Source organism: Suncus etruscus, chromosome 1 (assembly GCF_024139225.1).
Source record: "Suncus etruscus isolate mSunEtr1 chromosome 1, mSunEtr1.pri.cur, whole genome shotgun sequence".
Classification (NCBI taxonomy): domain Eukaryota; kingdom Metazoa; phylum Chordata; class Mammalia; order Eulipotyphla; family Soricidae; genus Suncus; species Suncus etruscus.
Window position 1 is genome coordinate 170,380,380 of NC_064848.1, and position 25,168 is coordinate 170,405,547.

The window sequence follows — 25,168 nt, forward strand, 5'->3', positions numbered from 1 at the left end:
AGCTCCTAGCCATCCACCGAAGGCCTAGTCCAACTTCCGGGAGAGGGTGACCTCTGCGCAGACTCAGTGGGACAGAAACCATCCGCGCAGGCGCAATTAAGCCGCGGTGCATTCTGGGTAAAGATGGACGCTCACGATCTCTTTCGGCGCCTGGGGTCGGGCGCCAGGTTCGACGTGAGACGCTTCTCGGCGGACGCGTCGCGATTCCAGGTACGCTCCACCGAGCCTGAAGTCCCCGTAGCTGGGTACGAACAGGCAGAGTTGGGGGACCCTATGGGGTGCTGGAAACAAAGCCGCGTTCACCGCGTGCAAGGCCTGCGCCCTAACCATTGTACATCCTTCCAGCCCCATGGGATAGGACTTGACCACGGATACATGCAAATATACTATCGTTTGTTTCCATGCTTGGCATGTATTTGATTTAGTGGACAGTGTTTTTATTCTTTTTGTTGTTAGGTAACCGAGGAGATGGCTGGGTTTAGAAGTAGGGACATTTGGGGCTGGAGTGGGTAAGAGCAGCTTGGCTTGCTCATGGACCACCTGGGTTCGATCATCAGCATCCTTTATGGACCCCCAGAACACCACCAGGGCTAATTGCTAAGAGTAGAGCCAGGCGAAACCCTGGAGCATTGCCGGGTGTGATTTCGAAACAAATTGAAGCAGGAACAGTAAAGCAAGAAGTTTGTGTATGATTATGGAAGATCTTTCATGTGAACCTTGCTAGCTGGGCTGGTGGATATATAGGTTTCTACTTTCTCTTGCTGGCTGTGTGCTCGAATTGTTAAAGAATTAAAGGGGGCAGATAGTAAGTAGCTTATGAGCTGGAGCACGTGCTTTGCATGCAGGAGGCCCAGGTTGAATTGCTGGCAGGTTGTCTCCCATCATGTCACCTCTAGGAACGTTCCCATCACCTCCAGCTCAGAGTTGGGAGTAACCCCTGGGCATCACTGGGAGTGGTACCCCAAACAGAGTTTGAAATCTGGAGTCTGATTATTTTAAAGATTCCAAAGCCTTGACCTACCAACTACCATTTTTGAGACCATGTTAAATTATTTAACTTAATTTTTTAATTTTCTCATGTGTGATACTGCTATTTATTTCACAGAGTTGTTGGAATACTGAGGAAGGACACTTAATGGGTATGAATATGCTTAGAGAGGCTGGAGAGATAGGTCAGCTACTGACCCACGTTTGATCTCTGGCAATGCATATGGCTCCCTGAGCACCATAAGGAGTGATTACTGATTGCAGACCTGAGAATAGTCCCTGAGCATCACTGGGTGTGGCCCAGAGACTAACAATTAACTAATATACCTAGACATCTACTTGAAATTAATGTATACACAGATAGATATGAACTATAGATATCATGGTGCTGATAAGCATATATAAGTGTTCATTCTATTGTTTTATTATTTTGAACTCAGGAAGGATAGGTGCCTTCTTGGATTCTGTTGGTCCAACCGTCCTTGTTAACCACACTAATATTTGGTGAAAGAGTAAGATGTTAAATTACTTACTGTCAAACCTGCCTGGATGAAAGCAATTCCAGTCAATAGATTTCATATATAATTTTGGGATCTTAGGTTGGGAAAAGGAAATACAACTTTGATTCATCAGAGGTGCTTCAGAGACTGGACTTCTTTGGAAACAAGAAATCAGTTCCAGGAGAGTCTGGCACATCAGCAATACTTAAATCCCAAGATGAAGAGGAAAAAGAACAACTTACTGAAAGGAAGAGGGAACAAAACAAAAAAAGGAGGAAAAAGATGTCTTCAGGTTAGTGCTTGATTTCTGTTTGTTTCCTTCATTATATCTCTTTAAGTTTTTTTTGTTTTGTTTTGTTTTTTGTTTTGGGGCCACACCCAGCGGTGCTCTGGGGTTACACCTGGCTCTGCTCTCAGAAATTGATCCTGGCAGGCTCGGGGGACCATACAGGATGCCAGTAATTATTGAACCCCGGGTGGATCTGTCCCAGGTCGGCTGCATGCAAGGCAAATGCTCTACCGCTATGCTATCACTCTGGTCTTTTTAAGTTTTTTATGTATTATATATTTAGGAAGTTATCTGTATATTCAGCATGTTACGTTTGTAGATGTACACGTAGATGTTTATCATGTATCACTTCTTTTATCATATTTTTCTAATTTATTTGCTAACTTTATCTTGCTCTTTATGCTATTTGCTTTGCTTTCCAAGCATTAGGTTTCTTTTTGTGGGGAGAGGTAGGGGTGGGGATTTGGCTACACCTGGTGGTACTCTGATTACTCCTGATTCTGCACTTAGGAAGCAGTCCTTGTGGTGCTTAGGACAACCACATGAGCTGCCAGGGATTGAGCCACATGAAGGGCAAGTGCCCTACTTGCAGTATTGCCCTACTTGCAGTATTATTTCTCTGGTTCCCACTTTTTCTTCTTATTTTGATTTTTGGACCATATCTGACTGTTCTTGGTGCTCACTATTGGTTATGTGCTCAGGGACTTACTCTTGACAGTGTTTTGGGGACCATATGTGGTGTCTCCAATCAAGGGTTACTAGTTATTAGGCAAGCACCTAACCTGTCTATATCTTCACCTCCAAGTTTTATTAAGGCTTATTTACTTAGTGTGTTAAGGCCAAAAAGACTATAGGAGTTAAGGCCCTTGCCTTGCATGTGCCCCTACTCAGCCTCTCCAGGAATGATCCCTATGTCTTAGATTCAGAATAAGCCTTGAACATCTCAAAACAAAATTATGCTGATATTACTGGGGGGAAAAAAGAATATGATTATGTGTTGGTAACAGTTGTGAAGTAATGTAATGGACCAGCTTGGAACTTGCCTCTCTTCCAATTATTAGACCTCCTGCTATTTGATTTTGGTGTATCAACCTTGTGTTTTCTCTTTTTTGGTGGGATGAGGGGCCCATAGTAAGCAGCTTTTAGGGCCTACTCCTAATTTCTGTGTCAGGGATTCTTGTGCCAAGGTTTAGTTGAGGCCACCTTGATGTGATGGGGATTGTACTGTGGCCCCTGTGTGCACAGAATACTTTTCATCCTGTAGTTCCAGTGCCTGGTATTTTGTTTTGAGTGTGCTGTGCTCCATTTGCTACACTTAAAATCTTTGCATTGTGTTTGTTTTTGAGCTGCACTTGGCACAGTGCTCAAAGATCACTGAAATTTTTTATTTGTTTTTATGTCAAAAATATAGAAATTATTCCTGAAGAAGAAGAGTCTACTATTCAATGGATATCATCTGTGGAAGCAAAGATAGAAGATAAAAAAATTAAAAAAGAAACTAAACTAACTTCAGGAAAGTTGGAAAATCTCAGAATAGAAAAGGTAAGAAAAATGCCTCATTTAACTTTTTTGTTTTTGTTGGTGGTAGTGGCTTTAATTTTTATTGTTGTTGTTGTTGTTGTTGTTTTTGTTATACCCCAAAGTACTCAGGTCTTGACCTAGTTCTGTACTTAGAGATCACTCCCAGTGGGGCACCAGGCACCATATGTGGTATTGGAAATCAAACCGAGGTTGTCTATGTGTAAGGCTGTACTCTCTCTTGCCTCTCCCTTTTTTAAAAATTTTTGGTTTTGGGTCTACTCCCGGCAATGCTCAGGGGGTTACTCCTGGCTCTGCTCTCAGGTATATGGGATGAGAGAGATCAAACTTGGGTTGGTTGTATGCAAGACAAGTGCCCTTATCTGCTGTACTTTTGCTCCAGCCCTTAATTAATTTTTTGACCTAGTAACTTTTCACTGTCCATAGTTTATTTAAGTTAAAAGTAAGTGTGGTTTGTAAAGATAAATCGCATTACATTTGTTTAGACTTTGTGAGTTGGAGTGATCGAGATGTTACTTTGATAAAAAATTTTAAAGCAGGGGCCGGCAAGGTGGCACTAGAGGCACTAGCATCAAACGGGTGTGGCCCGAAAAACTAAAAAAAAAAAATTAAAGCAAAGAAATTTTTTTTTTTTTTTTTTTTTTTTTGGTTTTTGGGCCACACCCGGTGACGCTCAGGGGTTACTCCTGGCTATGCGCTCAGAGGTCACTCCTGGCTTGGGGGACCATATGGGACTCCGGGGGATCGAACCGCGGTCCGTCCTAGGCTAGCGCAGGCAAGGCAGACACCTTACCTCCAGCGCCACCGCCCGGCCCCGCAAAGAAATTTTTAAGTTGAAAAATTCTTTGAGGAAAAAAAAAGTGCTATTTTGTATTTGGTCTTTTTTTGTGGGGGCCACACCCGATGATGCTCAAGGGTAACTCCTGGCTATGCGCACAGAAATCGCTCCTGGCTTGGGGGACCATATGGGATGCCAGGGATCAAACCAAGGTCTGTTCTGGGTCAGCTGCATGCAAGGCAAATGCCCTACCACTGTGCTATTGCTCCGGCCCCTATTTGGTCAAATTTTAAGGTTGATTTGTGTTTAAAATATTTTCTTGGGGAGAGATAGAGAAGAAAGAGTACTGTATGAGGTAGAGTACATGTTTGTATGAGACCTGGATTTGATCCTTGCACTATATGGTCCCCTGAGCCTTATAGACAGAAGATCCCCTCCCCCCTTGTCAGAAGTGAGGCTCTTGCTGAGCCAGAGCCCTGTCCTTTTTTTGTTTGTGGGTTGTTTTTTTTTGGGGGGGGGGGCGGGGTGACATCCAGCAGTGCTCAGGGCTTCTGGTGCTGTACTTAGAAATTACTCCTGGTAGCACCTGTGGGATCATATGTAGTGCCAGGGATCAAACCCAAGTTGGCAGTATACAAGGCAAACACCCTACCTGCTCTCCTATCACTCCAGCCCAGAGGTCCTCAAACTTTTTAAACAGGGGGCCAGTTCACTGTCCTTCAGACTGTTGGAGGGCCAGATTGTAGTAAAAACAAAAATTATGAATAAGTTTCTATGCACACTGCATATATCTTATTTAGAAGTGAAGAAACAAAATGGAAATAAATACAATATGTGGCCCGAGGCCCGTAGTTTGAGGACCATTGCTCCAGCCTCTCACGGTGAACTCTTTACTTCACTTTTCAGATAAACTTCTTCCGAAATAAACACAAAATTCATGTTCAAGGAACTGATCTTCCTGACCCAATTGCTACGTTTCAGCAACTTGACCAGGAATATAAAATCAGTTCTCAACTGCTTCAGAATATTCTAGGTGCAGGCTTTCAGACACCTACACCAATCCAGATGCAGGCTATTCCAGTTATGCTCCATGTGAGTATGCAGTTTTAGAATGCCTCTAATTTTTCTTTCGTAATTTGTTTGTTTTCCTCTTTCTTTTTTAAAAGAAAACCTTCCATGAGTTCTTTATTTTACATACTTTCCCTTTTACTTAATATACTTGATTTTAGGGTCGAGAACTTCTGGCTTCTGCTCCTACTGGATCTGGAAAGACTTTGGCTTTTAGCATTCCTATTTTAATGCAGCTAAAACAACCAGAAAATAAAGGCTTCAGAGCTCTGATTATCTCACCAACACGAGAACTTGCTACTCAGGTATGACCTGCAGTTTAAAAGGATGTGATTGCTGTTTGTTTGCTTTGGCTCTCATTTTTTTTTTTAAGAAATTTGAGTACGTCTTCTTGCTATACAATATTATAAGTTTTTGAGATATTAATCTTATTTGAGAGTAATTTAAACATTTTTTAAAGTTTAAAGTTGCAGAAAGTGTAAAGGTTCATTCCTTTTTTATTTTTTTTAAATCACTCTGGCCCCAACTCTGAACTATTTTTTAACTAAATTGTTTATTTTAGTAAGGCTGTATCATTTCTTACACTTTGCTCAATGCTCAGGGATAATTCCTAGCAGTGGTCATTGTATCATATTGCAGTGTCAGGGATTGAACCAGGATTAACTGAAGTGCAAGATAAAAAATTTAGAACTCCCTGGTCAGTTAAAAAAAATTATTATTTAAACACCATGGTTACAAAGTTGTTCATACTAGTTTATTTTTCCAAAGATAAAGTTGTTTATGAGTTACAGTCATACTGTACAACAACCTTCACCGTTGCGCATTTTCTGACACCAATGTCAACAGTCCTCACCCTTTCTGATGCTCCCACCCACCCTCCCCACCTGCTTCTGGGGCAGGTATTTTACTTGTCTTTCTCTCTTAATTTTTCTTTTTTTTTGTTTTTGGGCCACACCCGGTGACGCTCAGGGGTTATTCCTGGCTCTGCACTCAGAAGTTGCTCCTGGCTTGGGGTACCATATGGGATGCCGGGGGATCGAACTGTGGTCTGATTTGGGGGACCATATGGGACGCTGGGGGATCGAATTGCGGTCCGTCCTAGGCTAGCGCTGGCAAGGCAGACACCATACCTCTAGCACCACTGCCCCGGCCCCCTCTCTCTCTTTTTTGACACTGAAGTGTGCACTACAGTTAATAAAGGGGTGCTGGCATTCCCTTTCATAGTAGACACTTCTCTACTGTAACGGCACTTTCCACTGTTTGTGGTAAGCTTCCTACCATGAACTGTACCTCCTAATCCTCATCTCTATTTTCTCAGGATACCATCTTCACACTGTCTTTTATTTTCCTTATATCCTACAGATGAGTGAGATTCTATGTTTATCCCTCTCTCTATGATTCATTTCACTCAGCATAATACTCTCCATGTTCATCCATGTATAAGCAAATTTCATGACTTTAATTTTTTTATTTTTATTTATTTTTTTTGGTTTTTGGGCCACACCCAGTGATGCTCAGGGGTTACTCCTGGCTGTCTGCTCAGAAATAGCTTCTGGCAGGCACGGGGGACTATATGGACACCGGGATTTGAACCAACCACCTTAGGTCCTGGATTGGCTGCTTGCAAGGCAAACACCACTGTGCTATCTCTCCAGGCCCTTAATTTTTTTTTCTTAACGACACATTGTGCAGATGTATCACAGTTTCTTTAGCCACTCATCTTTTGTTGAGCACCTGGGTTGTTTCCAGATTCTGGTTACTGTAAATAGTACTGTGATGAACAGGAGGTCCAGAGGGCACATTTATATTGTGCTTTTGTGTTCCTAGGGTAAATACCTAGGAATGGTGTTGTTGGATCATATGGGAGCTCAAATTCTAGCTTTTTGAGGAATCTCCATATTATTTTCCTGAAAGGCTGGACTAGGTGGCATTCCCTCCAGCAGTGAATGAAAGTCCCTTTCTCCCCGTATCCATGCCAGCAGTGGTTGTTTCCTTGTATGTTTTTGTTTTGGGGTAATGCCCGGCTGCGCTCAGGGATTATTTCTGGCCCTTCTCAGAAATCACTTCTGCCCTACTCGGGGACCACATGGGATGCAGGGGATTGAACCTGAGTTCATCCCGGATCGGCTGCGTGCAAGGCAAGCATCCTACCACTGTGCTATCGCTCCGGCCCCTTTAAAAGAAAATTCATTCCCAGTATGAAGTAGTTTTATAATAACCTTAAAAGACATTGTAGCCTATAGATTTTAGTTTTTATCTCTTGGAATAGTTTAGTAGGCCTGAAGAAACTGAAGAAACTAAATCTGATTGTTCATTGAAGTTCTGAAATACTGAGATTCTAGGTTAATGTAAAGATTATTGCTTGTGTAATTCCAGATAATCAGGGTTGGAAATATATTTATTTTGTTAATAATAAAAAGAAGCTATTCATCTTATCTAGATATTTACTAGATAATGTTTTTGTCATCTACCTTTTTAGATTCACCGAGAGCTGGTGAAAATCTCTGAGGGAACAGGATTTAGGATACACATGATACACAAAGCAGCAGTGGCAGCCAAGAAATTTGGACCTAAATCTTCTAAGAAATTTGGTAAGGGATTCATGCGTAAAATACAGAAAGCATATATGATATCTGGAAGTCACTACAGTCCAAGTTTTTAAAATATAGTCATGTACATAATTATCTTGACTTTCAGTGAAGCTAAAAACAAATCTCTACTTGCCTCAGTCGTTTAAATAAGGGTTCTCAACAGAGGTAGTGTTGCCCTCTATCATCACCTCATCATTCACCTAAAGAATGTTTGGCAATATTTGGTGACGTTTAAAATTGTTACCACTGGAGAAAGAGGCTACTAATCTGCAGTGGATAGAGGAGGTAGGGATGTGTTGAACATTCTATATGTACCTTATAGCCACCTACAACATGAATTTATCTGGACCAGAGTGTAAATAATGCTGAGGTTGGGGAACCCTACTTCATACTTGTAATTTTTTTTTTTTTTTTAAGTTTTTTGGTCACACCGAGCTGTGCTCAGGAATTATTCCTGGCTCTATGCTCAGAAATCATTCCTGGCAGACTCAGGGGACCATATGGGATGCTGGGATTCGAATCACCGTTCTTCTGCATGCAAGGCAATGCCCTTGCATGGTAGAGATAGCCTCCGTGCTATCTCTCTGACCCCTCTTTCCTTTTCTTTTGTTGTTGCATGGACCACTAGTCTCATAGACACTTGATTGGGATTCTTACCAGGCACTGGGCACTTTAATTTGGTGGTCTAGAAGTTGTATAATCAGCTGTAGCACTGGGATCCCACATAGCAGTACCACTGAAACTGTACTTTGTGTATGTAGGCAGCACTGAGGATCCAAATTTGGTTGCCTCACACTTTCAAAGCAGGTGCTTTGACACTGGATCATCCCTAGTATGCCAGTACTTTTTTCTTTTTTTTTAAATATTTTGTTTGGGGGCCATACCCAGCTGTGCTTAGAGTTTAACTCCTGGATCTGTGATCAGGGATCACTCCTGGCCAAGTACAAGGAATCATCTGGGTTATTTGCTGTTGTTGATTAAACCCACATTGGCCACATGTGTGGCAAGCATCTTACCCGCCATACTATCTCACCATCCCTGTGCCTATACTTTCCTATACTTTTTAATTTTTAATTAAAAAAGTTTTTTTAAATTTTGGACCACCTGGTCTCTCCAGGCTCTGCATTCAGAAATTACTCCTGGTAGGGATCAAAGGACCATATTGGAATGAAAGTTTTTTCTGAACTTTCCCTTTCTTCTTGAAATTCTCTGCATATAGTTAAGTTAAAACTTACATAGAGGGGCCGGAGAGATAGCACAGCGTTGTTTGCCTTGCAAGCAGCCTATCTAGAACCAGGACCTATGGTGGTTGGTTTGAATCCCGGCGTCCCATAGGGTTCCCCGTGCCTGCCAGGAGCTATTTCTGAGCAGATAGCCAGGAGTAACCCCTGAGCACAGCCGAGTGTGGCCCAAAAAAACAAACAAACAAACAAAAAAACTTAGGGCCGGGAAGGTGGCGCTAGAGATAAGGTGTCTGCCTTGTAAGCGCTACCAAGGAACGGACCGCGGTTCGATCCCCCCGCGGTCCGATCCCCCGGTGTCCCATATGGTCCCCCCAAGCCAGGGGCGATTTCTGAGCACATAGCCAGGAGTAACCCTTGAGCGTCAAACGGGTGTGGCCCAAAAAACCAAAAAAAAAAAAAAACAAAACTTAGAGCAATTTGTGCTTTGATGATTTAAAAAAAAAAAGTGTAGAACTGGGGAGAGACTTCAAAGTAATGGAGCATATACTTTACATGTGTGAGGCTCAGATTTAATTCCTAGCACTACATAGTTCCTGAGCAATGTACCTGTAGTAGTCCCTGAGCAACTACCATGTATGGCCCCAGAACAAACACATATGTTGGCTTACTAATAAATGTTTGTGTTTCTACTAGTATAGAATTCTTTCTAGAAGAGATAGCTTCTTCAAGGGTAGAAGATTATACATTACCAGTTATAATGATAGGTTTAGGTGTTGGAATTTTTTTTTGGGCGGGGGCACACCCAGCAAACACCGCTGTGCTATCTCTCCGGGCCTGGAACTTTTTTCTCAATAGGTATATCCAGTTATAACTGGGATATTTTGGAATTTCTAGAAAATCAGAATAAAGTATCAGGTGGTAGGTTCTTTTAAGTATAAGAAATCTGTCTTCAATGTTTTGCTTCAATGTTTAGAAAACATTTCTCATTTCAAATCAAGTATTCAGTGAAGTCACTCAGTATAATTTTTCTATCTGCTCCCTGCCTCGGGTTATTAATTCAGGAGCATAAATTCCCTGGTTAAAGAGGGGAAAGTCTATTTGTTTGTTGTTGTTTTAATAGATATTCTTGTGACAACTCCAAATCGACTTATCTACTTATTGAAGCAAGATCCACCAGGAATAGATTTGACAAGGTACAGATAATATTTTAATGCCTTCTATGTTTGTTGTTCATTGAGTGATTGTTTTGTCCTCAATTGCTTGTATTAATGCCCTTTAGAGCATGCCCTTTTCCAGCGTCATTAAATCCTGGTGCTGAAAATAGTAGTTTGCTTAAAATGAGAGCAAACCAGTTATCTGGTCTGGGAAAGAAGTAACAGCTTCTGGGCCGGGCGGTGGCGCTAAAGGTAAGGTGCCTGCCTTGCCTGCGCTAACCTTGGACGGACCGCGGTTCGATCCCCCGGTGTCCCATATGGTCCCCCAAGCCAGGAGCAACTTCTGAGCACATAGCCAGGAGTAACCCCTGAGCGTTACTGGGTGCGGCCCAAAAACCAAAAAAAAAAAAAAAAAAAAAAAAAGAAGTAACAGCTTCTGATAAGTACTACAGCATTGCATCTAGACTTTTGCACATCTTTGAACAATCCTGATAAAATTTGCACAATTCATAAGACTCTTGATTTTTGTTTTGTTTTGGGCCACACCTGGCATTGCTCAGGGGTTACTTCTGGCTCTGCGCTCAGAAATCGCTCCTGGCAGGCTCAGGGCACCATATGGGATGCTGGGTTTCAAAGCGGGGTCTGTTCTGTGTTGGCCGCATGCAAGGCAATTGCCTTACCACTGTGCTATCGCTCTGGTCTCTGAACCTTGATTCTTAATGGAACTTTATAATTTTGAGGCTAATGAAATAGAACCTTTTGTATTGTTTTGTTTGTTTTGGGGTCACACCCGGCAGTGTTCAGGGATTACTCCTGGCTCTATGCTCAGAAATCGCTCTTGGCAGGCTTGGGGGACCATATGGAATGCCGGGATTTGAACCACTGTCCTGCATCTAAGGCAAACACCTTACTGCTGTGTGCTATCTTTCCAGCCCCATGAAATAGAACTTTTATTTTTCTTATTTTTATGCCTTTTTATTACTATATTTGGTATAAATGGCTCTGAGAAATAGTGTCAGGATTGACTTCTTTATTTGTATCCATCTTATGAAATCTTTAATACCCACATGTTGTGTTGTTATTTTGAAGTGTTGAATGGCTGGTGGTAGATGAATCTGACAAGCTGTTTGAAGATGGCAAAACTGGGTTTAGAGAACAGCTGGCATCTATTTTCCTAGCCTGCACCTCCCACAAGGTCAGAAGAGCTATGTTCAGTGCAACCTTTGCATATGATGTTGAGCAGTGGTGCAAACTTAATCTGGACAATGTCGTTTCTGTATCCATTGGAGCAAGGTAATATTCTTCTGCATTATCCCAAAGAAATTATTATTTCTTTTTTTATTTGCTTAGGTTTGTAGAAATAGGTTTGTTTGACCTAAGAATAATAATGGAGAACATTTTACTGAAAGAAACATTCTTTAATCCATGTGTCTATGGGACCTGACGACTGTGGCAGTCTCCCTTCCTATGCATGGAAGATCAAGTCCTTGTTGATTGGCAAAGCTGTACCGTTCCGTTGGTAACAGATTCTGACTTGCACAAGGGACATCTCAAGATTCCACAAATTTTAGGGAGTGCTGGGCTGTGGGGTGAACATCTACTATTCATCTATTACAGACAAAAGGATTGTTGCTAAAGTGATGGGGAAAAGGTACATATGTTTATATATTTTCAGATTAGATCTGTAAAATTGGTAAAAAACAAAACCAAAAATAAAAAACATTCTTTGGAGGAAAAACTGAAGGTTGGAAACATAGATTAATGTGCAAAGTGCATGCTATCCTGTAAAGTCCTGGATTCTCTCTCTAACGTACTGGATGCAACCCCCACCCAAAAAAAAAAAAAATGCTGCAGAAAGCACAAAAGCTGAGTACATATCTTATAGGAAGTTCTGCTTCAGTCCCCAGCACTGAATGGTCCCCTGAGCACCAAGCTGGATGAAGTCCCCAAACATCTCCCAAGTGTGGAGATATCTCCCCCAGAAAGTAAAAATTGATCAATGATTTTCTATTTTAGAATAAACCACGGGAGATTTTTATCTTGTCATATTGGTATTCATATTGTCATGCTTTAATTATGTTTTTTCATTCACATAAGTACAGTGGGTAGGGTGCTTACCTTGCATGCAGCTGATCTGGGTTTTATCCCTAGCATCCCATATGGTCCCCTTAGCACTGTTAGGAGTAATCTTTGAGCACTGCCAGGCATGAACTCCCCCCCCCCCCAAAAAAAAAAATAAAAAAAAGTTTAACCAGGTAGATAGTTAGGTGAAAGGCAAGAACTCTTATGGAAGTCAGGAGTTCAGGTACTGTACCTAAGGTACATTGCTAGTAGAGCATCTTCGGCATTGCTGGGCTCCTGAGAATCTTCAGGGTAGCTTCCTGGCACTGCTGAGTGTTGCCCACCCAAAAAAATACAGAAATGTTGAGCCATATATAATTAATACCTTTATAAATTAGGGGGAAAAACAGTTTTTTTAAAATAATTAGAGTAGTATAACTTCACACCAAAATACTAATAATTAAATCCTTATATTAACAACAGAAAAGTTGATATCTGGGGGCTGGAGAGATGGCGTGGAGGTAGGGCATTTGCCTTGCATACAGAAGGATGGTAGTTTAAATCCCGGGATCCCATATGGTCCCCCAAGCCTGTCAGTAGCAATTTCTGAGCGTAGAGCCAGGAGTAACCTCTGAGCGCTGCTGGGGGTGACCCAAAAACCAAAAAAAAAAAGTTGATATCTATTAAGGCTTTGTGTGTTCTGTTTATGTGACGTGAGAGGAAGGAAATAGCTTTGGGTTTTGATGTGAGGAGAATAACTCTGGGTTTGGTTTTTTTCTCAGGAATTCTGCAGTAGAGACTGTAGAACAAGAACTTCTCTTTGTTGGGTCTGAAACTGGAAAACTTCTGGCAATGAGGGAGCTTGTTAAAAAGGTTTGTTTTTTGGTTTTTTAAAAAGGTTTGTCTTGAATATTTATGATGTTCACCAAAGCTTTTGTTACACTTTGGGACTGAGTACTATTTCAGTATCATATTTAGTAATCCAGTGGTAAATGTTACGAGGCACATCAATTAAGCCAAACCATGTGAGCCAGTTAGAATATGTTATTAGGGACTGAAGCAATAGCACAGCAGGGAGGGCATATTTACTTTGCACAGGGCCGACCCAAGTTCGATCCCTAGCATTCTATATGGTCCCCAAGCCTTCTGAGCACAGAGCTAGAAGTAACCAACGAAGCACCACCAGCTGTGGCCTAAACCCATCCTCCCAATGACATTAATTCAGGTATACTAGGAAAAGACTTACTTAAAGAACTGAGCTTTCTTTTTTAAATATTTATATCTATATGTCTCTCTGTATAAGTAGATACTTTTAACATATGCTCCCTTCCTCTTCCCATCCCTCTTTTATGGAATTAGAACATTAATGAAAATGTAGATCATTGAGCAAAGTTTGGACATTGCTGTAGAGAAGTGTACACTGGTCTTTGAAACATTGTATGCCTAAAACACAATCATGAATAACTTTGTAATTTACAGTGTTTCTATTTTTAAAATAATAAAGAAAAATAATGATGAGGGGCCAGGAAGATTGCACTGAAATGTATGCCTGGCATATGGAGACACTGGGTTCAGTTTCTAGCACCATTGGGAATGGCCTTCATGATCCCCTAACCCTCCTGGACTGGTACAGCCCTAAGGCTAGTATTGTACCCAATGTATAGTATTGCTAGTATAGCTTCAAGGCTAGCACCAGGAATGACTCCAAACTTCTTGAGCACTGCTTAGGTCGCAGTGTTCAACCTTCTTGTGCAAAGGTACTTTTTTCTTTTTTGTTTTGTTTTGTTTTGTTTTGTTTTGTTTTTTTGGTTTTTGGGCCACACCCTGTGACGCTCAGGGGTTACTCCTGGCTATGCGCTCAGAAGTTGCTCCTGGCTTCTTGGGGGACCATATGGGACGCCGGGGGATCGAACCGCGGTCCGTCCTAGGCTAGCGCAGGCAAGGCAGGCACCTTACCTCCAGCGCCACCGCCCGGCCCCCAAAGGTACTTTTTTCTTTTTTTTTTTTTTTTTTTTTTTTTTTTTTTTGGTTTTTGGGCCACACCCGTTTGACGCTCAGGGGTTACTCCTGGCTATGTGCTCAGAAATCGCCCCTGGCTTGGGGGGACCATATGGGACGCCGGGGGATCGAACCGCGGTCCGTTCCTTGGCTAGCGCTTGTAAGGCAGACACCTTAGCTCTAGCGCCACCTTCCCGGCCCCCAAAGGTACTTTTTTCATTAAAAAAAAAATCACGAGGCACACCACCATTAGAAAATGTTAAAAAAAAAAAAATTTAACTTTGTGCCTATATTGACTATATATAAAATAATTCTCTTGAATAGGAATCAAATAAACACAAATTATTTTATAATTATTGTGAAATAATCTAATGATTGGTCTATTTGTGAGCTGAAGCTGCATGTTATGGATGAAATTGGAATTTTTCTCATGGCACACTAGACTATCTCACAGCACACTAGGGAACCCTCTTACCCCTCAAGGCAAAAATAAACACTGAGGGATGAGGGCAAGGGTTAATAATAAAACTATGAATCCTGGGTCAGAGGTGTAGCTTGGTGCTAGAACACTTGCCTTGCATGTTTGTAGCTTTGGGTTTGATTCTCAACATGGCAAAAAAGAAAGAAAAAAAAATCCCAAGCCCTCCCCCTAGAATGTAATCTTTTATAGGATGATTTAAATTTACTTGTGTACTATGGTTTATGATCAGGTGTTACAAAAGACCATAGAGTATTTTGATTCTGAGTCAAAATGTGACTATCTGAGTTAATTGAATTGGTTGGGGAAAGCCTTATAGAATAAATGTAACTGATCAGTCTTGAAGGATTTGTGGGATGAGAAGGTAGACAGGGACCTAGAGAGACAAAGAACCTAGCATATGTGTATGTGTGGCCCTGAATTCTGTCCCTGGCACTGCAGGAACCTCATCCCCCAAGTATCACTGGATGTGACCCTGGTGGCACCCCAATACTATTGGGCCTGTGAGCTTTAACCCTTGCTCACACCTCTGGGCTTAGCATTGCTGGGACTCACCTTGGCTCCCTCCAACCCATTTTCATCCTCTTCTCTATGTGTATGGCTACTATATAAGGGAATCAACAGGTAGAAACTGAGAGAATTAATGACAGAAAGAGCACCTGTAGTGAAATCTAAGTCAGAAATGAGCAAATATTTGTTTAATGAACAGGTTACTACCTAAGGCTAAAGTCTTAGGTTGAGAATTAAAGATCAGTTTGGATAGGAGTATTGGTCAGTCTGAAGAAACCACTAGACCAGGGCGGCGAACAAAGAGCCAAAATTTTAAACTGTGAGAGTCAGAGAGCCACACCACGCAATGACCTGCCAAAACAAACACTCACACAAAAGCATCTACTTTTAACAATAATATATTAAACACATATTGCATTTTGCCATTTTGAGTGAGGGTAAAAATCCTGCAGTGATGGTGAGGGTGTGCTGCGTCCTCCACACTAAGAACTGACGGCAAAATGTGTCCCAACATGTATGTGTGTGTGTGTGTGTGTGTGTCCGTCCCCGCACGCTCGCTGGCCCGTGCAGTTGTTTCCAAGGGATGGGAGATGGGATCATGCAGCCTAGAGGCTGGACTATGCGCTGGGAGATCTTTCCTCAGAGGGCCCTCAGAAGCAGCAGAACAAAATCCAAACTTGGCAAAGAGCTGCATTCTTTTTGGCTGGGAGCCGCATGCAGCTTGAGAGCGGTGTGGCTCAAAAAACAACAAAAAAAAAGAATGTGACCATTGGGGCCCAGAGAGATATCACAGCGATAGGTGTTTGCCTTGCAAGTGGCAGACCCTGAATGGACGTGGGTTTGATTCCTGGCATCCCATTATAGTCCCCCCAGACTGCTAGGAGTGATTTCTTAGCGCAGAGCCAGGAGTGACCCTTGAGCACCAATCCCCTCCCCCACCCCAAAAAAGAATGACTACATAAGTTTTTTTTTGGTTTCTGACATTTTTTTCTGGCCATACCTACGTAATTTGAATCAGAAACGTAGCTTTAAGTAGATTAATCTGTCTACTTCACAGTTTTCTGTTTTCTTTTTTTTTTTTTTTTTTAACTTTTTAATTTTGGGGTGCTGGGAATAGAATTTAGGTCCTTCCTGGGTCAGCTGCTTGCAAGGCAAAAGCCCAACTGCTGTGCTATTGCTCTGGCCCCCTCACAGCTTTCTTATCAATGAAATGGGAATGATAATAACCTACCTTATAGAATTGTTTTAGAATTAATTTTTAGTACTTTTCATCTAATACACAAATAGTGCTTAGCAGCACATAAGTGCTGATATCTTAGTTTCATTAATAGTTTTAATGTGAAGAAGGGATAAAAAAGAAAGCTGAGACCAGAGAAATAGTACCAGGAGGGAAGTCACTTGCCTCACATGCAATTGTGATGGGGTCCCTGGTTTCATCCCTCACCACCTATTGTCCCCTGCATACTATCAGAGTCACTCTTGACCTAGAGCCAGGAACATCCTATGAGCACCACAAGGTGTGGTTTCAAGCTAAAGGAAATGGAAAGAAAGCTGGGTGGGGTTGGGATGGAATTCATAATAGTAGAAATTATCTGTTTTGAGTTGACGGTTGATGTATGAAATTTTATTTAATAGGTTATATTGAAATAATTAAAAAGCAAGGACTAAACTGGACACAGTAGAAGGATATACTTATAATTACAATAAGTGAGTTCTTTTAATTTTAGTAGAATAAAGATTATTTTGAGTAGTGAGTATCTGTCCTTGTAAAGAATTGAGGGACTGGAGAGATAGTACAGAAAGAAGGGCACTTCTCTTGCATTCTGCCAATCCAGGTTCAATCTTTAGCTCCCTGTATTGTTCCCTGATCCTTACCAGAAGTGATGCCTGATTGCAGAGCAAGAAGTAAGCTCTGAGCACCACTGAATATGTGAAATTTTAGTTAAAATTACTGAAATCAGCATACTGGAAATTAAAATTTATGTTCAGTAGAGAATTAAGTGGGGAAGATGAAGGCAGATTTAAATGCTGGTCTCAAACTCGGGAATATGAAAAGTATACTGACTTGCAGTAGATTTTTAATCTAAAATCTAAAATGGTGTAATTGTACTTATCACAGAGTGGTACACTAATGTTTTTTGCTTTTCTTTCAGGGTTTCAATCCACCTGTTCTTGTTTTTGTTCAGTCCATTGAAAGGGCAAAAGAACTTTTTCATGAACTCATATATGAAGGTATTAACGTGGATGTTATTCATGCAGACAGAACTCAACAACAGGTAAGATAAAGTTTATACTTTGAAAATAATTTTTTTAATTACTAAATTTTAAAATATTGATAGAAGGGCCAAAGAAGCATAGCTGGTAGCATACTTGCCTTGCATGCTCTCCAGATTCAATCAGCAGCATCCCATATGGTCCCCCAAGCATGGCTAGGAGTGATCCCTGAGCCCAGAGCCAGGAGTAAACCCTGAGCACTGCCAGATGTGAACCCAAAATTAAACAACAAGCAAACAAAAATGCTTGTCTAAAATTTATGAGTGACTTCTTTTCTATTTCTGTGGCACTAAAATATTTAATGATTTAATATGTTCTTTTAACCAGAGAGATAACACGGTCCAGAGCTTCAGAGCTGGAAAGATCTGGGTTCTTATTTGTACAGCCTTGCTTGCCAGAGGGATTGATTTTAAAGGTGTGAACTTGGTGATCAACTATGATTTTCCTACCAGTTCCGTTGAATATATCCACAGGATAGGTGAGTTTTCTCCCTTCTTTGCCCTCTTCTCAGTCCCTGCTAACTTTTTTTTTTTTTTTTTTTTTTTTTTTTTTTTTTGGTTTTTGGGCCACACCCGGTGACGCTCAGGGGTTACTCCTGGCTATGCGCTCAGAAGTCGCTCCTGTGTCCCTGCTAACTTATTCCTTCCGAAGATATGGTACTTTTTTTAGTGCTATGAAAAGTCCAGTGGTGCACAGAAAGCAAGGCACTTTTTTCCTTGCGGATTTTTCAGCTGTGACCCTGGCGAGCACTCCATCACTGCAAATAGTCCCCCCAGTACTGCTGAGAATGGCTTAACTCACCCCCAATCCCTCCCTTCAAAAAAATTCAATTTTATATGTGACTATTGAAAGTTCCTTCCTTAAAAGTGTATTTTAATGGTCTGATTTATTTTAGGTCGAACTGGAAGAGCTGGGCATAAGGGAAAAGCTGTTACATTTTTCACTGAAGATGATAAGCCATTATTAAGAAGGTACATTGGGGAAAATAGCTTAATTTTAAGATTGTCTTACATATGTATATGTTTTTACATATATAAATCACTGAACTTTGCATCTTCCTGCTTTTATGTTGAGGTGAGACAGGGTCTCTTTCTCATGACATGAATTCACTTACTTGATTGTGTTACTCACTCATTTGGATTATGGGGCTTCCTTTTGTTTTCTGTTTTTGCTCTCTAGTTCGTTCTCTTTCTCTCCCTCTCCTTCCCCCCCTTCCCTCTTCCCTTCCTCACTTCTCTCTCTTTCCCTTTCCTTCCCTCTCACTCTCCCTATTCCTCCCCAGACCTCCACCAGGGCTAAAGTGACATCTCTGGTTGTGCTGTGCTGCTTGCTAGGATTTTTTGTGATGCTCACACACGTGCTGGAGGGTGTGGGACAGAGTGGGGTCATAGTTTAGTTGCACTACTCTGGAGATCTATGTTCCATGATGACACCTGGGGTCCCACACAGGGGCTGGAACTGACCTTATTATTAAGCAGCTTATTATCATGGCATTGGGATTAAATATGGTGGCTCATGCTTGCTATTAAGTGAGTGAGTATACCCCAGATCCTCTTGAAGTGTTTAAAGTTAACCTCTAGGGCTGGAAAAATAGAACAAAGGGTAAGACTTCCCTTGAATATGACCAATCCATGTTTGATCCTCAGTGCTCCATATAGTTCCCCTAACCACTGCTAGGAGTGAACTCAGAACGAACCCTTTCTCCATTCCGCCCTCTCCAAAAAAGTGTCCCATCCCATTCCTCCCCACAAGACTCTTAGGTCCAGTCAAAGTTATTTTCTTCCCATTTCTTTTAGGGGCAGATGGTGTTCTATATTAAGTTCCAGGAAAAACTGTTCAAATTTTATACATACAAGTTTTATACTTATAGAATCTTGAGTCTAAATTTAACCTTTCATCATAGATTTTAACTAGCAACTGAGTTTCTTGCATTTTGGCTGCCTATATTATTTCAGGCTGGTGATAATTAATGTTATATACATTTACATATAATATTATAGATTACATTAATATTAATATTACATAATGTTAAATAAACTTCACATTTCTAATACATGAAATTGAATTTTGTGCTTTGCTCTGTTTATAGTTTTCGTAAAGACATGGATTTGTGCCATCTCAACTTTAGCCCAGTCATCCTTGGTTTCCCCCATGTGTGCATGTATAGGGGAGGGAGTAAATTCCAATAGCCTATATTTACTAAATTAGGTTTCCACAGCAGCTCAGCTATACAAACCTGATGACCCTGATCACAGAAGATCCACGCATCTCAGTTTCCCATGTAGGAAATAGGGCAGTGTTATTTACTGCAAAGTGTTGCTGTGAGGATTAAGTAGACATAAAATGCTTAATATGAAGTCAGGCCTATACTAAGCAATATAAATTTCAGTATGACCTGTTTCTCTCAATGTCCCTTCTTGGGCTAAGTAACTAGACTTGATGAATGTTGAGTAGGGATAGCTGTTAACCTAAAATTACGTGTTAGTGCAGAGTTTAGTCTAGCAGAAACACTAGTGTCTGTTTCTTTAAATTTCAATGTGATTACTTCTTATGATGATTGATAATATATCAGAACACTTTACTAGCTAGGGTTGGAACTTGTGTTTTATTTTATCTTGTATTATATAGAGGGTTTAAATACATAAGAATCAGTTTGCCATTATGCAAATTTATATCTGTGGATCCATTTTCAGTGTTGCCAATGTAATACAGCAGGCTGGATGTCCTGTACCAGAATACATCAAGGGTTTCCAAAAACTGCTAAGGTACAATCTTGATTTTCCACCCAACCTCTGGAACTTATTCCATCTTTTTGCTTTTATATTCTTATATATTATAGTTCTAGCACCAATGCTACTACTTTTAAAACATCTTAAGATAAAATGAACCTTTTAGTTTTGGGGTCACACCCAGCAGTACTCAGGGGTTGCTCCTGGCTCTGTGCTCAGAAATTTCTCCTGGCAGGCTCGGGGTCCCGGGATGCCGGGATTGAACCACTGTCCTTCTGCATTCAAGGCAAATGCCCTACCTCCATGCTATCTCCGGCCCCTAAAATATGAATCTTTTAAATGTCAGTGAATACTATTTATATATCCTTGTCAGTTTTATCATATTTGAAAATTAACATTTTAGTTTTTGTTTGGTTTTGCTTTTGCTTTTGGGGTCCACACCCAGCAGTGCTCAGAGGCTATTTCCAGCTCTATGTTTTGGTGTCATTCCCCCAGCTGCCAGAGGACACTCCTAAGCACAGAGCCGTAAGTAACCCCTGAGTATTATGGTAATAGGCTGAAGTAGTTACAGTATTACTATGATTCAAAAATAGATTAAAGACTAATTTTTAGTTCTTTTAGGTTAACTGGTACTTAATATATTTCTCTTATAACTTTCAGCAAACAAAAGAAAAAAATGATTAAGAAGCCATTGGAAAGGGCAAGTATTAGTACAACACCAAAATACTTCTTAGAAAAAGCTAAAGAAAAACAGTAAGTATGATGTAATAAATTATGGTTTGACATTGTCATATAGTAGTTATAAAAGCATTTTTTCCTTAGTATATAATTTTAAAAAATAGAAGTGACAGAACTACTTCATTGGGGAATAAAGAAGTAAAGTTGTGGATTACTTTTGATTTGGAAACTTGTTCAGGGTTTATCCTGAGTCTACACTCAAAAATCACTCCTGACAGTGTTCTGAGGATTATTATGAAATCCCCAGGTTGGAGATATGCAAGACAAATAAATGCCCTACCTACTGTTATATCACTCTGGCTTCTTAGGTTTGGGTTTTTTTTTTTTTTTGGTTTATTTTATTTTATTTTTTTTTTGGGTTTTGGGCCACACCTGGTGACACTCGGGTTACCCCTGGCTATGCGCTCAGAAGTCGCTCCTGGCTTGGGGGACCATATGGGACGCGGGGGATCGAACCGCGAACCGCGGTCTGTCCTAGGCTAGCGCTGGCAAGGCAGACACCTTACCTCCTCTAGCACCACCGCGCTGGCCTCAGGATTTTTTTTTTTTTAAGTTAGCCCTTTTTGTAGCTTATACATACCTGGCTGCAGTGCCTGGGATCGAATACAGCAGAGCTTTCAGACTCATGTTTGGTGTGTCTGAGGATGTGAACTTTAAAGCATAAGGTTTTCTTTTTTAAGCCAACACACGTCTATCTTGTTCAGTATTACTAGGAAGCAACATGTTTTGATAAGACTAAGGTAAGATAATTGTGAATACCACTACACTTTCTACTACATCATTATACAGAGTTAAACTGCATTAGTAACATAGAACATATATGGGATGTAGCCCTTTACATACATTTAACTATTAGGACAAGTATCTACTATTCTTACAAATACTGGAGTGTGGGACTGGAGAGATAGCATGGAGGTAGGGCAGAAGGACGGTGGTTCGAATCCCGGCATCCCATATGGTTCCCTGAATCTGCTAAGAGCAATTTCTGAGCGTAGAGTCAGGAGTAACCCCTCTGTGCTGCCGGTGTTTAAGAAAAAAACATACTAGATAGTAGTCAGGTGTGTATATATATATATGTATGTATGTATGTATGTATGTATGTATGTATGTATCATACATATGTATCATATAACAGGTATATGATATAAAATGAGACTCCTAGGGCTGGAAAGATAGTACAATAGGTAGGGTGTTTTGTTTGCCTTGCACATGGCCAACCAGGTTCAATCCCGGCATCCCATATAATCACCTGAACACTGCCTAGAGTAATTCCTGAGTGCAGAGCCAGAAGTTACCCCTGAGCATCACAAGGGAGGCCAACAAAAAAAAAATTTTTTTTTAATTAAAATGCAATTCATTTCCTGAAGCTAAGGGAAGGAAATTAGCATACATGGAAAAATTAGAATAGTTTTTTTGTTTTGTTTTGTTTTGTTTTTTGGGTCACACCCGGCAGCACTTAGGGGTTACTCCTAGCTCTATGCTCAGAAATCACTCCTGGCAGGCACAGGGGACCATATGGGATGCAGGGATTCGAACCACCGACCTTCTGCGTGGGAGGCAAATGCACAACCTCCATGCTATCTCTCCAGCCCCAGTTTTTAAGTAAAATAGAAGTTTAAAGAAAAAACAATCATGGAGTGGTTACTGAAATTTCAGGGTAGCAGACCTATCTTTAAGGGTAGGAAAATCTTAGGCATATGGAAGAAATGAAATGAACTAAGGCATGGAAACTGGAAATCACTTTCCTTTGAAGTGGAACTAGTCTTCGTTGACATTTTGTGTTGACTATACAAAGAAACACTCAGTTCAGTATATAGAGCATACGAAGTGTCATAAAGCTTTAGTGCATTCTTTACACTTAATAATAATTTTTTCCCTTTTCCCTTTTTTTCAATATTTATTTATTTTGGTCTTTGGGTCACACCCGACGGTGCTCAGGAGTTCCTCAGAAATTACTCCTGGCAGGCTTGGGTGAGAGGGGAACCATTTGGGATGCCAGGACTCAAATCACCATCCCTCTGCATGCCAGGCAAACACCCCGCCTCCACGCTATCTCTCCGGCCCCTACACTTAATAATTTAAAGAAAATAAATGCTACAGATTTATATAAACCCTCATTTAAAAGATTAAATATCTTAATCAGTTATGTGCCTTTTTAACTTGTTATTGTGTGGCAACTGTTTCTGGGTGACACTTAGGCCAGTGATTGTTGACAGATACTGTGAGACGCAGTGTCTCAATAAACTTTCTTTTTATTTTCCCACTAAATGTAATTGTAACAGGAAATTTTTTTGTTTTGGTTTTGGTTTTGGTTTTTGGGCTACACCCGACAGTGCTCAGGGGTTACTCCTGGCCATCTGCTTAGAAATAGCTCCTGGCAGGCACGAGGGACCATATGGGATGCCGGGATTCAAACCAACCACCTTAGGTCCTGGATCAGCTGCTTGGAAGGCAAACACCGCTGTGCTATCTCTCTAGCCCCTGTAACAGGGAATTTTAAGACTGTTAAATAGAGCAAATTGAATGAATACTCTAATAGAATGATCTCTGTAAATACAATTGTATAATTATGTGGGTTTGATTTGCATTGGTAATTGGGCAGCAGACTAAACACTGCTTTAAGACAAAATTTTCTCTTTAGTGTTTAAATGCCCTGAACATGTATTATATTAAAGCAGGGCCTAGGGAATGGGGGAGAATCTCTGGAAGTGAACCTTACTAGCTTGACACTGGATATGTTGAATGCATCTTGGCTTATTATGTCAATGATTAGGTATATCTTATAGAATCTCAATTAAAGCAAATTTGCCAATAATGAAGAATTTGAAATAGAGGCAAGATTAGAGTTCCCAAAACCGTTTTCTCTGGTGTGATGAAACATTCTACCCAGGTAGATGGGGATTTTCCAGTCAAATGATCTCATCCATACTTAGAGCCTCAGCCTCTGGTGCTAATAACTCTTAGTCCAGGTCTTCAGCCACAGCTTTCCAACTGAACTACCAACCTGAACCTATCCTGTTGCCTAGTGAACCTCACTTCAAGTACTACAGCTCAATTCATTATTTATAGGGAAAATGAGACTTGGAGCTAGAACAACTGATTCTGACACCTAACTTTATAACTTTAGACAAGCCACTTCACCTCCCTTAGACATCTTTCCTTTTCTATAAATTGGAAATGACTATGTAAATAATATCAGCTCTACACTTGGAGTTGGTTATGGATTAAATGACTTGAAACACATGTGAGAATTTTGTTTTATTACACTATATTTTGGAACATTGATTATACTCTTTTATTTTTGTAAAATAATCATCATTCACCAAACTAAAAAGACTGTCACACTATCAGGGCTTATGTTTAACTTTTATTATAGTGTTGTAATGATGAGCAAATCCCTCACCCACTACCTCATTTTCTTCATCTGTAAAGTTAGGATAAATAGAATCCTTTTTATAAGTTAGGAAGCTTGCCTGAGTTAGTACATAAAAATCCATAATAAAATATCTAACAATCATTTTAAATAGTCATAAAGTTGGGTCCAGAACTGTCTTTTGTACCATGTTGTATAGTTTGTTATGATGTCTTAGGTGATTGTGGTTTTTTAAAGGAGAAACCATGTCTAATGCCTGTTAGTACCGCAGATGCATGATTCTGTGATAATTTTCAGTAAAAGTAGTCTTTTGGAAGTACACATATCTAGAATTTCTGATTCATCTTTCTTTTCCTTGTCACAGGAAAAAACCCACTGGTCAAAAAAACAGCAAGAAGAAAGTAGCAGTTAAAGACAAAAGTTTAAAAAAAAAAACTTTAAAAGACAGTAAGAACAGTTTGTGACTCATGCACAAATGTTGCTTTAATGGAATTCTTCAAGTCTTATCAAACATTTGGAATCATCTACATGAACATGGGACTGATGAAAATAGATCCTAAACTATCAGTGCTTCTTGTAAATTTGTAGGTGACTTTCAAGTGATTGTATAAATGAAGGAAATAACATTCATTGATATTTCTGTGGCTTGAATCCAGAGAGATACTTCTTATAGAAGAACAAAAGCTGTTGAAAAAGAAAATAACAGCATTCAGTTGTGGACTCTTAAGTGTTTTCCTTTAAAGGATGAAGAAAGTGTGATACTGTGCTATGGAGAGGCACTTGGAACCAAATATCCAAGAAAGGCCTTAAGATTGGGTATCCCTATATTCCCATCCTACCCCACCTCACCTTTTTTTTTTTTTAAAGATGGACAAGAAGTTGCATATTTAACGAGTAAAAACTTCTGCTCTGTTTTA

At 40.4% G+C, this 25,168-nt stretch overlaps 1 protein-coding gene and 1 non-coding gene across 2 annotated transcripts; both read left to right on the top strand.

Annotated features, from left to right (window-relative positions):
- The first annotated feature begins 123 nt into the window (after positions 1 to 123).
- DDX52 (DExD-box helicase 52) lies at positions 124 to 25,165 on the top strand. The gene is made up of 15 exons (XM_049771676.1): positions 124 to 210; positions 1,587 to 1,779; positions 3,188 to 3,318; positions 5,000 to 5,185; positions 5,323 to 5,466; positions 7,641 to 7,752; positions 10,057 to 10,129; positions 11,180 to 11,383; positions 12,934 to 13,024; positions 17,291 to 17,413; positions 17,739 to 17,889; positions 18,307 to 18,382; positions 20,105 to 20,176; positions 20,801 to 20,893; positions 24,616 to 25,165. The coding sequence occupies exons 1-15, from the start codon at positions 124 to 126 to the stop codon at positions 24,713 to 24,715; spliced, it is 1,836 nt and encodes a 611-aa protein (XP_049627633.1). The 3' UTR covers positions 24,716 to 25,165.
- LOC126030693 (small nucleolar RNA SNORA24) lies at positions 11,512 to 11,641 on the top strand. The gene has a single exon (XR_007503157.1). It is a non-coding gene; the product is annotated as a small nucleolar RNA SNORA24 (small nucleolar RNA).
- Positions 25,166 to 25,168: the final 3 nt, after the last annotated feature.